The 13284-nt window shown below is 40.7% G+C and overlaps 1 protein-coding gene across 3 annotated transcripts in view; it reads right to left on the bottom strand.

Annotated features, from left to right (window-relative positions):
- bdl (borderless) overlaps positions 1-13284 on the bottom strand; it is a 297068-nt gene that overhangs the window by 165282 nt on the left and 118502 nt on the right. For all 3 annotated transcript variants that reach the window (XM_068229205.1, XM_067153899.2, XM_068229204.1), the window contains exons 2-3: positions 9335-9508; positions 9043-9265 (exon numbers count right to left, since the gene is read on the bottom strand). In XM_068229205.1, coding sequence (XP_068085306.1) covers positions 9043-9265; positions 9335-9508 — 397 coding nt within the window. The remainder of the gene's footprint in view (positions 1-9042; positions 9266-9334; positions 9509-13284) is intronic.

Below are 13284 nucleotides of genomic sequence, written 5' to 3'. Positions count from 1 at the left end.
ACTGATGTTTGACATATCTTGTATGATTTTTATCAGATGGAACACTTGATGTTGAGATAATATTATTCGCAACTTGGTACGCAGTAACTTTATGTTGTTCTGTGATTGCGGGGCACTTCCTCCTGAATTTGTGAGAAAGCTCCATGCTTTACGACTGGAGTGAGTGAAGTTCAAATTCTCAACTGTATTAATTCATTTTTGTCTTCGAGAGAAGTCTAGACTTTGTAAGACCTCATCAGCAGTCTCTGGGTATTGATTCGCTCACCTCGGACCTTCCTGGAATGTACTCTTTACAAAAGCCTCTTGGCAGCACAATATACCGTTTATAGCTGTTACTCTTCAGTGGTATCCATTTATCTAGTTCAGTAGAAAATTTCTTCCAATCAGCTTTGTTGAAATTCCATCTTGGTCGTGGAGTTGAGTTACTGTATTTCCAGCAGGCCTTGAATAAGATCAGGTGTAGATGTGCTGAGAAATATATAGATTTATTAAGGACTAGTCTGCCTCAGTTGTGGGTTCTAGGAGCTATTTGTTGTTTGATTATATGTGCTGACCGTGTGTTGGTGTTATCTTGTGACTACTATCTGTTATCAGTGATATTAGGATCTTATTTTGCTATATTTGTGTGCCCTAAGTGTCTGACATCTTGATTTCTTACAATCAATTCATAGATAACATCAGTTAGAGGGGCAATTTATTATCTTTTTCGATCATATTGCCCTAAATGTCAGCCATTATGCATAGTCTTGGAAATCATGATACAGATGGGGACTCTAATCTTCATGTTCTGTGTTGCCTAGAGCACAGAGTTTGTGTTGTTTATCAACATATTCTGCCCTTACCTAGTCAGCCATCTTTAGGGAGGGCAAACTGCGTAAGTGGGGTTGAAGTTGCTCACGTCCGTAGGTTAAACCTTAAAGTTCCCTACACGTGACCCCTGGGTGGTGCTAAACGAGCAACAGTGATCCGGCTGCCAGTCTATCTTAGGGTCTCCTGGCTATTTATACATCACCTCATCATATCAAGGAAGCTGCTCTTCTCAGAACTCAATCTAGGAAACAAGGACCTTGCATGCGGATATGTCAGCTGAACATAGGAGGGATCAGTAAACAAAAATGTGAATCTCTGTCAAAATTCCTACTGGATACCAATGTTGATATTGTTCTCATGTCCAAGTTGAAGATCAATTCTGCAAAAGAGTTCATATTCCTGGTTACACTGCAACATTTGTTCGTAATTCTATCACAAATATTACGTTGCTACGGCAAAGTGTAGATGAGAATATTCACATAGTTGCAATTAAAGTAAAAGATATTACCATCACAAATGTTTAGGTAAAACTTAAGATGTTGTCACGCAAGTTTGTATTACATTAATCATGGCTGACGGTGGGCGAATGGACACTCTCATTGGTCCAATAAAATGTCGTTCCCATAATTCAATAGAGAGAGAAGTTATGACCAACTTACGCGATGAAAAGACCTAAGAGTGAGGCAATGTCAAAGAATGAGCATATGAAACAAATAAGAGTAACTATATCTTGGTATGGTGAACTATGGTAGTGACATTTCATAGGGCAAATCTTCAGGCCATGGAGAGTCTATTCGTGCCAACGCCAGCCACGATTATATAACAACGTGATGAAATAGTTGAGACGTTTCGATGCAGTAATTACGATTCTAAACACTTGAAACCATAGATAGCGCTAGTTATGCTTAAATATGAATCCGAAATAGAGGCTTAAATCCGCGCGACTTGTGATTGAATATAAAAAAGAAATAAAGGCCTAATTATTAGTAGTACGTAGCGTTCCCCACACCGGAAGAAAAAATCACAAGGAAATGTAACCTGAATGATAAACAATGTATAATAGAGAAGAAGAATGTATGTAAATGGAACCAACCTTAATGTAGTGGAGGTTAGGCGACGACACGAAAAAACAACACGATTGAACTTCTCATTCACTAATAATTTGACGTGATGGAGACACCATTCACATACTCTGCTATTTGAAATCAAATTGTGATGTACATAGAATTGAAGTAAATCATTGAAATTGTTCTTGTAATTTGCTGAAAAACTTGTTACGTTAATAACACATCCATCGCACGATGCCATGTCAATATAATTAGATATGTTTCCTGTATCAACAATGGCCAGATGCACTGGATGCGCTATGTACGAAGAAGTAGTAGGCTTTGCTTCTATCAATCCTATCATTTCGTGACCAGTAAGCGACATAGAATGCCGTGGTGTATTAATGTGAAGAGAAACGTCATTGTGGTCCAGGGCTAAGTCGTGCGAGTCGTCTGCGAGAAAAATAAACAGGACAGTCATACCGCGCGTAGATATTGCCGATGCAAGCGGTAACCATGGTACTAATGTTGCGTGACATAGACTGAAGTTCTAATAATGTTTATAAACCTGAAAATGTACCATGGCCTGATACTACTGAACACCAACAGTCATCACCACGAGTGGAAATATGAATGTGGCTTTGAGACTCGTTGAATGGGCAGAACAATCTTGATTTGAATTTTGATGCCAAATATAAGGGAAATTTCAAGTCTGCAGCTTGGAGGAAAGAGTATAATGCAAATTTGCGCTTCGTGAGTTGTAATGAACATGGTTGTTGTGGTGGTATAATTTGAAAGGGGACTGGTATGACTTAGTATGTGTGGAATTTAAAATGTATCTTTTAACAATGCCCCATGAACTGCTAGACAGCGATCTAATATCTTCACGTGGAGTAATTTCTACGGCTTTTATTCCTTGACTCCGCGGGGCGTGAGTCAATTGTCGACGTGCGTTGACTTGTGGTCCTACTCTGTGAACAGGGACCTCTTCGTGGGTAAGTTCTTGGACAAGGTAGCTAATCTATTATGAATGTGTTAAGACGGGGAGTTTCCACGAAACATTTGCTATACTGTGATACTTCCTGGGGTATTGTGTGAAAACGCCTCAAATTTGGTCAAAATAATATTTGAAAGTGTTCCCCTCTAAATTTCAACGTGATATCCGGTATGTACTTTGACGGCCTTAAAACAACTGTGGTCTCCGTAATTAACTGTTCTTTCAGTATTATATTTAAAGACTATTCTAGGCTCCGCCAAGGCCTAGTAGCATATTATTATCCTGGTTAATATTTAAATTTGTCGTTCTCAGATGTCTTCTACTTAACTTAATTTCCTTGGGTTGTTATTATTATTATTATTATTATTATTATTATTATTATTATTATTATTATTATTGTACCGGGCGGTACACCTCTACTCCGGTCATTTAAAAGTTGCGCCAGTTGAAATTCCTCTTCTGGTGGAAATCTGAACTTTATCTACTCTATTGATTTTCTCGTTTCTCAGAAGATGTCACCACTTGGAAATTTTTGAGTTTGTGAACTGTGTCATTTTTGATGTGTCTTTGTTTCGCTTGAAGTAAGAAGTGTGAACTTTCTCTTTTAGAGGACACTACTGAAGAATTACGATAGTGCAACCTAGTGCGAAATCAAAGAACTATTTTGTTGGAGAAATTTTTATTTCAAGAGTTTGTTCTTTGTTAAATTTCTTTCTGTCATGGTTTAAGTTGGCTGTATACCCCTCTTTTTCCCCTTATTTTGGATCTAGCCAATCCCGAATTTCTTTAATTAATTTTCCACCAATAATGTGTTTCTTCTTCCTCTATGTAGGGGTTTCTTTTCCCTAGCCAATAAAAACTTTGAGGGAGGGTGTTTTATTTCCCCTAACGCCTAGAATCTTCCGCGAGAGGATATAAACTGCTGATTTTAGGGTCTCCAGGCCACTTCTGTTCCATCTTTCAGTGTATTAAGTACATAGCAGGAGGCGGGAAGCGCCTCTTTCTTCTTCAGCCGTTCAACACCAGGTAATGGCCTATTAATAACTTCTTTTCTTGCTAGGTCGGCAGTTTAACACTCGCGGCGGGTTCGAAGCATTTCCATCATGTAACCTTTTCCTAAAATGTAATTACTCTTTTCATCTTTTTCTTGTAAAGCTACATATTGGGATAGAGAGTGCTAAGCCTCTCGAGCTCCCTCTCACATTTGTTTTGAGGTGAACATATTTTCTCAAACTATCCTTCGTTTATGTAATGTAAAGTGTTCTTCTCTAAGTCACCTCTGTAGTATGGGATTAGCCCTTGCGTTAGCGGCCCAGAGCCAGATTAGGTTTTAAAAACAAAGTGTATTAGGAGTGCAAGATCGCCTCCTCTCAAATTGTTATTTTAGAGGTCATGTAATCAACCTTCTTTTCATGTAATAGACCTCAGTAGGTTGGGTATTTTACCCCTGTGAATGCGTCCTTAGAGGACAGCTTGAAGGTAGAGTTTGGTGTGGCCTTGTGATAGGCTTACAATTTTGAGAGCGGATCGCTCTTTGAAATTTGTTTCTGTATGCCTCGTGCAGGCTTTATGTGTAATGTTTGGAGCCAGTGCTCCTGGGCATGAATGGGGTTTTCTGCCCCTTGGCTAAAATTTTTTTTGGAGTAAGGCGGGGCTGATTGCCCGAGAGTTATGAAGTAAGGGCACTGAGCCCGAATCCAGCAATATTGTACCTACATTTTTGCTACTCTGTACCTGTTATGATTGTTATCTCGTGTTTTTGAAAAGAAAATATAACCTAGTTAAATTTTAAATTAATTTTACATTGCACGTTAATTTCGTAGCTTGAAACCCATTCACACCCGCACCTTCTTTCACCTCTACCTACCACGGATATCTCCGTAACAATTATTATTATTATTATTATTATTATTATTATTATTATTATTATTATTAGATTTTCTTTGAACTCATTTATTTTTCTATATACCATTGCAGCTTAATTTACTTTCACGTTACAGGTCTGGTGACCTTAATTCTTGCTGTTGTTGTGTCGCTCCATCTTACATTGTTATGTCAACATAGTGGGTATTGATAAGATATGATATAATTTGATAAGCATTACATCACCGTTACGAGTAGCGTTGTGGTGTAAGTGCTCAAGCAAGATCTGATTGATGATAACTCTTTTCTATTTTACCTCATGTTAAATAACATTGGCGATGTGATTTAAGGAATGTGATCGCTACGATATTTCTACCGTTTAATGTGTGGTGTGATTTGGTGAAATTAATTATTTTTGGGTGTTACCCGGTAATGTGTCGTGACTTGTCACCGACTTATGAATTTTTCTAGTTCCTACTTCGGCTTCTACCACTTGTGGTATTTTGAATTAGTTGATTGGGATATGTTTTCTTCCTTTCTGGTTTATCGTCTTCATTTTATTTATTGATCTAAAGGTTTCCATAGTTACCATAGCACTTAAATGATCAGCTGGTGATCACGTAAGTAACTGTACTGACACATCATGCATTGAGATGGATGATTCAAACAGAAGTAATGTTTCAGCTAATGACAAAAGTAATTCCTCTCAGCCTGTGCGAGCAACTCGGGGGGTCAATTTCCATATCTCAAAAGCACATCCCAATCAACTAATTCAAAATACCACAAGTGGTAGAAGCCGAAGTAGGAACTAGAAAAATTCATAAGACAGACAGCTGGGGAATCGAACCACCAAGTAAATACTGAAATAAATTTAGGAACGTATGCAGAACAAGGGCATGAATCTAGAAAAGAAATAAAACATCAAAACACACATAACTCGTACTACCAAGAGCAAATGGTGATATGGAGGGAAAACCTAGGAGGTGACATCAATGATTTTGAATTTTTCTTATTTCTAGAAGACTTTCTAAAGTTTCTGTCCACTGCTATTGATTTTTTACCTGGGCCTAAACACCCAGCAAGGAAATTTTACGAGGCGCGTAAAAAGAAATCGTATGTTAATACGGAAAAAGGATATAAACAAAGTTCAAATCCGCAAAGATCGGCTAATAGGGATATAGAAAAAAGTTGAAGTAAATATTTGTCTCAGTTAACTCAATTTCAGTTCCACAATCAATGAAGGAAAGCAGTTAGAACGGCCCTTCATGAAAACAATGAAAGATGTTCTCAACAAGCATATGACAAGTATTAGGACATGAAAATAATTCAGTGAAAGAAAATTATCCCCCAAAAGTGAGTGAAGCTACACAAACGGTTCACAATGACACGTTATTGACTTATCAGTTGGGGCGGAGGAGTTACATCGTCACACTGGCATGTCGCCTGAAACCCCCTCTCAAGTAATAATACCGAATAAAAATTTAAGGAAGTATTCCACTAAGTAAGATTCATGAACTGGTTAAGGAGAATGTCACAAGTATGTTCGTCAGTGGGTTATCTACCAATTGTAAACCCAGTGACATATACCAGAATAAATATTCTTCTATATGAGCTGGCCAAGTTACGAAGCCACACGGTGAGTTCTAAGTTTAGACCCCGATCTGCACTTTGTTCCTTAGCGTCACCATAAAATCAGCCAGGCTTCCTGGCTCGCCTGCTTCACTTTACCATCTGAACCACGCTGTAAAGTGGTCGGACCATCAACAAGAATTGAACTCTACACTTACAGCAGCATTGAGTATAAAATCAGCAAACTGTACAAATTGTTTGATTTAATCAACCTATAATAAAATACAGGTTAATAAACTGTAAGCTACAAGTCTAGTCATTTACTGAGAATTCTGCCAGCGGTAACGGAACCGTGACCTAGTGTTTTATTAAAAGCACAAGTGAAGGTTCTACGTTCAAGATAAACCGCTGTGAGGTTAGTGAGGCCGCGCTTGTGGAAGGCGGCAGCCAAGCTCTGTACTTCTGTCCGCCTCCGTGGCTAAAGGCGTGCTGGCGTTTGGTCACAGGGGCCCGGATTCCGTACCCGGCACGGTCTGGAATTTTAACCATCATTGGTTAATTTCTCTGGCACGGAGGCTGGGTGTATGTGACGTCATAACGACGCGTAAGTCGCCTACGGACATCACATTAAAAGCCGAACATGTCCTCGGACACTGAAAGCCATACTCCATTTCACTTGTTCACCCTCATTCTTGACGAGCGTAGTCAAGTCCTCTGCGTGTGAACTTCTTAGCAGTGGCGATGAATGAAGTTGAAGCGTTTTGGGAGAACATTCCTATTCAATTTGGCACATTTTTGCGCACACTCACCAATGACAGTTTTAGGTTCTTTCATTTGCAATTTGCGAGCTGTAGTTCATTCTGCCAAGCATTTACATAAAATAAATGCTGCTGAAATTTAAACAACACGCTCCTCTAACTCACAACAGGTACACAGGACTTGTGTCGTAGTGACAGTGAAAAGTTTCGTCGTCGAGAAACTTGGTACAACTCATTGAAATATTTAGTTGAAGTTCCATCTTGTAATGCAGGCCTGGGGCAACTTTGCTGCATCAGAAATATGTATAGGAGTTGTTAGTGCTATAATAATAAACATAACCACGACAACAAAAATAACTAATAATCGTAAATGACTGACCACCATACAATATCTATAACACCGTTAAACGTTAGAGAGGTAGCCACCAGTCGAGCATCGAAGTGATCCTCTCCTATCTGGAGGTCTCACTTGACGTCGGGCTCCTGAGGCAGGCACCTGATCTGTTGCGTCTTTGATCTCGGTATGGGCCTGAATGTTTCTGAGGAGGCGGCTGGAGAGAGGCCAGACACGGCCCGATGAGACAGAGCTAGGGCAGATCCGGAGTTAGGTAGCTGATGCCCTCTGCTCCGCGGAATCACACATTTGTCTGTCCTGATAAAGAACGACCATGGTAGCAATGCACGGGTCCGCATAAAGCCCTGAACCCAGACTGACTCGCCTACGTTCGGAGGGGGGCGGCTCGTCGCACGGTGTCAAGCTCTTCCTGGCGGGGCGCCATCCGACTATACTGTGCCGTTACCCTGGACTGTGAGCTACTGTCCGTTCTGACAAACCAGCAGTTTATTATCACTTCCGAAGGACTTAGCGACAGTAAGAGATCACTTCCCATGCCTCTTCCCATGGCCTTGAGGGCATCTTGTATGGTAGAAGGGATTTATTTGCCTGCACTCTGTATTGGGCGCACTGTCTCTCTGTGTTTTGTGATATGCCTGACCACCAAACTCTGTTACTGGCATATCACGCCCACGTGGATTCTCCTGCCCCAGCACAGCTTTTCACCCCTTAAGAACATTTCTTCGATGACTGTGATTTCATGGCTCACACTGTAATGTGGCAGCACGCTGCCCTTTACCCCTTAAGAACATTTCTTCGATGACTGTGATTTCATAGCTCACACTGTAACGTGGCAGCACACTACTCTTTACCCCTTAAGAACAAGTCTTCGATGACTGTGATTTCATGGCTCACACTGTAATGTGGCAGCACACTACCCTTTACCCTTTAAGAACACTGTAACACTGTAACGTGGCAGCACACTACCCTTCACCCTTTAAGAACAAGTCTTCGATGACTGTGATTTCATGGCTCACACTGTAATGTGGCAGCACACTACCCTTCACCCTTTAAGAACAAGTCTTCGATGACTGTGATTTCATGGCTCACACTGTAATGTGGCAGCACACTACCCTTTACCCTTTAAGAACAAGTCTTCGATGACTGTGATTTCATGGCTCACACTGTAATGTGGCAGCACACTACCCTTTACCCTTTAAGAACAAGTCTTCGATGACTGTGATTTCATGGCTCACACTGTAACGTGGCAGCACACTACTCTTTACCCTTTAAGAACACTGTAACACTGTAACGTGGCAGAACAAGTCTTCGATGACTGTGATTTCATGGCTCACACTGTAACGTGGCAGCACATCAGACCGACCTGCGAATAACGACACAATCATGATGCTGAGCTGTTACGGTTGTTTGGATGTACACAGCTGAGATATCACCTCTTCTTCATTTTCCAATCGTATAACTTCTAGAAATTAGCTCTTCCCTGAAGGCACCAGTGGTGGTCTAATAAGGGGCTTATGTACCTGTGACATGGACTACCGTCCTTTTCAAAACCCACAACCGAATAAATAGAGTTCACTTTTTCCAAATTTTTAGCAAATTAAAATATTGTAGCTGCAACGGAAGCCAAGTTGCCATGGTACTCACCCTTGACGTCTAGGTGGAACCAGGTGCCATTCCGTCTGGTGGGCGGTGAGCGGTTGGGAAAGAACACGACACACTCGTACCAGCCTCTGTCAGATTCTCTGATGCTCGTCAGATTGACGGAGCCCTTGCCATACTGAGACTCCGACGAAATAAGTGAGACCCGACCAGCATAGTCTTCGTCCGCAGTCACCGTATCTCCGTACCACGAGAAGACGGTGCGACCCTGGAATTGCGAATAACCTGTAGTGTCATCATTAAGAGACTTTATTAACTCAAGACAAGTGTAACTCACATCTCTGTTCCAGATCAAGTTGTAAGGCACGACGATGTCGTGAGGGAAATCCAGCGGGCAATTGAAGATGGCGTGCTCTCCTACAGATGCACTCAGGTATGTAGGTGGTCTGTCCTCCTCGAAAAGAACCGCACTCACCGTGCACACCGCTACCAGTAAGACCAGGAAACACATCTAGAAACAATACATCACAATACAGAAGACTCCTCACGCAGTACCATCTGGAATGTGGTCCCACAATTCATATCTTCCGGCAGACTTGATAGGAGAAACGAGTCTTTTAATTAACCTTATAAATGTGACATGATTCGTCTACAAGTCAAGACAGCATATAACGAAGAAGAATGAAAATGGCGGAGATCATCAAAATGATACCCAAAAAGCCTACTAGAGTAGAGGAGGTGGACAGGGCACAGCTGGTCATGCTTCTTGTCTACTGAGGGCATCGCCCCTAATGTATGCCGCGTTCCTGTCATTCAGGTATATGTCGGTCAATGTGTTCACAATGGAACGTGGTATTTATTTATTTATTTATTTATTTATTTATTTATTTATTTATTTATTTATTTATTTATTTTTCTTCTTTTATATGGCGGGAGTCAGACTATGAAGCCTGCTATTCTGTCCGACCATACACACACCTACATGAAGAGTTAAATATACACTAAATAAGTTGTCTACAATTTAATGTCTTAAGGTATCACTTAAATGTTTCAATTAACCTAATGACTTGGCTATCATCTAATCCTACGTATGTTATGAATAATTATTATTTACTAGTGAACAACGTTAACAGAAATATCGCAAGATATGTTTTTGACGGAAAATAACAAGTGGGCTGTGGTTTAGGTTAAATCTGTATGATGGCGCTTCTTTTGAAGTTATGAAATTCCAGCCACATTTGAAGAAATGTTGTAATGGACTTGTTCCCGTGAGCTAAGAAGTGTCAACGTCTTCTTATTGCAGACGTACATCCGTCTGTTACATTACATGACGGCGAAAATGAATTCATCCCTAAATGTTTGTGTTCATCAGTAGTTTCGTAGAGCGACGAGCCCACATGAAGTGTCAGTGTGAGTGAACCGCGATAGGAGGCTGGACTGAGATATCTGCAGGCATCCTAGTCACGGGGCTGGCTGCTACACCACGATTTATACAGGGCATGAAAACTGACAAAGTACCCCTCATGGTCAGTCTATGTGCTAGTTTCTAGAATGTAGATACTCCGAAATTTAAAATTCTTTAAAGATTTAATGGAGAAATGGATAAGAAATGTGCGACGAGAAAATGTTTGAATAAAATCCCAACCGTTGTGCGTCTTGAGCATTTAAAAAATTAATAATTTATTGGCTTTAGGTGCCCGACCAAACAGCCAGCTAGAAATACATTAGATAACAAAGCATATACATTAAATATACACTGGGAATACATATACACCTATGAATCTTCCATTGTATTATAACGGTATTACGTTCCGAGCCCGTACAGAATGCGCGCACACACATACGAAGAGAAAAAAGAACAAAAGAACAAATTGAGACACTGCAACTGTAGTATGTTTATGTAGTTTTTCTGAAGTAGTATCACGTCAAACTTTATAATCTTAATTCGGTGTCTTTTAAGAATATGGCGATTGCATTATACGCTTCTGGTTGTTGGGATGATAGAATGCACTGGATGTTGAGTGGTAGTTGGAAGTTCAATGAAAGTAAAGTTGTTATAAATTTTTCCTGCTGTACATTATAAAGATGGCACGAGAAGAAGATGTGGTTGAGGTCAGCGATTGCTTGGCGGTCACAGGAACAGTAGGGCGAGTTTATGACTCCTATCCGATAGAGATGATTTGCAAAACTGCCGTGATTGAACCTCATGCGAATAAGAGAAGTGATGTATCGGCGACAAGCATTCCACTTGGAGAACCAAGGTGAGTGAGGAGGGTAGCGTTGCCCTTTTGTAATATACCATTCTTCTTCAAATTTGCATCCAGGAACGCTGCTTGATACGTGGCACGTAGTCTCGAATAGACACTGGTGAATCTAGCCGTTCGCCCAAATGCGTTGCTGCTCTAGCGAGCCGGTCAACATACTCGTTGTGTTTGATACCTTTATGACTAGGTATCCAAAGAAAGTGCACAGCAATATTGAGACGAGTAAGTTGTCGAATTCTCTGAATGATCTGAATTTGATGAACCGTTAGTTTGTATGTAGCAGGTGACTGTAAAGTCTTCAAGACACTGAGAGAGTCAGTAATTATAAGAACTGCAGAAGGTTTAACTCTTAAACTGTATGCTAGAGCTTCTGCTGTACAAATAGACCAGTCCTTTGGTAAAGTGAACAAACGAGATTCTTCAGTTGCGGGACACTGCAGGTGGTGAGGGTATTTCAGAGCCATCAGTGAAGATTTGAAGAGCATTCGGCCACTGTCTTTGAGTATATTGCACAAAGTAAGACTGAACTCTGGTTAGAGGAAGTAAGTCTGTTGTAAAAACATGTATTGGAACAGAAAACAATAAGTAGGAGTACGGAATCTCAAAAGCAAGGCAAGACTTGTGGGGTATGGGGCGTAGAAACTGAAGACTGTTCAGAAGGCATATATTTTTCATCCATTTTCGGTGTCCGTGTTCTCTCATAACTGTTTCTAAATCATCCAGACTGCTGCAGATTGGTGGTTCATTGTTGTGCATCCTGGATAATGCAAATTTGTCTGCTAAATATTGTCGACGTACAACAAGAGGAGGTTCGACGCACTCTAGTAACAACGCATTTGATGGGGTGGAAGCCATTGCTCCAATGCAGGTTCTGACACAGCTATATTGTATTCTGTCCAGCTTGCGCAAAGCGATTTTGCTTCCGTTATGATGAAACATACTCCCATAATCCATTTTGGATCGGATCAAACAGCGATATAGGAGGAGAACACAGGGATCAGCCCCCCACCATGTTCGGGTGAGAGCACGAAGAATATTCATAGATCTTTCCAGTTTTGGTGTAAGCTCAGATATATGTGGCGACCATGTCAGTCGAGTGTCATATGTGAGACCTAAAAACCTTGCCTGAGGTTTGACTCTGATATTGTATGGACCCAAGTTCAAAGTAAAGGGTAGGACTCTCAGGTATTTTTGACGAAATATCACTACTTGAGACTTAGAAGGCGATAGGGATAAATTATTTTCAAGGAGCCAATGGTCTAATTGATATACAGCTAAAGCCATGTGGGCTTCTACAGTCTGGAGAGAGCTTGCACTAGTATATATACAAACACATTGTCAGCATATTGTAATATTTTAATCCTGGGTAAAAATATGGTCTCTAGATCACAGGTGTAAATGTTGTAGAGCAGGGGACTAAGCACAGCACCTTGAGGCAGACCTTGTGAGACTTTCCGTGGGCCAAGTAGTTTGTCATGATAACGCACATGTATCCATCTGGTGTGTAGAAGATTGTAAATGCCCTTGATGAGCGGATGAGGAAGGCCGAGGTCCGTCAATTTAGATAATGATCTTGAGATATCAACATTGTCGTATGTAGCAGAAATATCCAGAAAAAGGGCAAGCATATAACTGTCCGAAGCAAATGTCTTATATATGTCCGTAGTGAGCAGTGCATGACTATCACAGGTACTTCTTCCTTTTCGAAAACCATTCTGAGTTCGTGGTAGAAGATTGTGAAATTCTAGCCACCATTCGAGTCGAAGTTTAATCATACGCTCGAGGGTTTTCAGTATACATGAAGACGGTAAGCGTTCGGATCCTCTGGTTCCTTTCCGAATTTGAAGATGGGTATCACAATCTGTGTTAGCCAGGATAATGGAAATACTCCTTGAGACCATATTTCTTTTATGACCCGAAGCAGCCACTGTAGAGCATGGATTGATAAATGGGCCAGCATTGGGTAACAAATATTATCAAAACCTGGTGCAGTACTGGAGGACTGTTTTATTGCATTTTGCAG

This window comes from Anabrus simplex, chromosome 9, assembly GCF_040414725.1.
Source record: "Anabrus simplex isolate iqAnaSimp1 chromosome 9, ASM4041472v1, whole genome shotgun sequence".
NCBI lineage: Eukaryota > Metazoa > Arthropoda > Insecta > Orthoptera > Tettigoniidae > Anabrus > Anabrus simplex.
The sequence above is the reverse complement of the archived record's forward strand: the minus strand, read 5'-3'. Positions and strand labels throughout refer to the sequence as shown.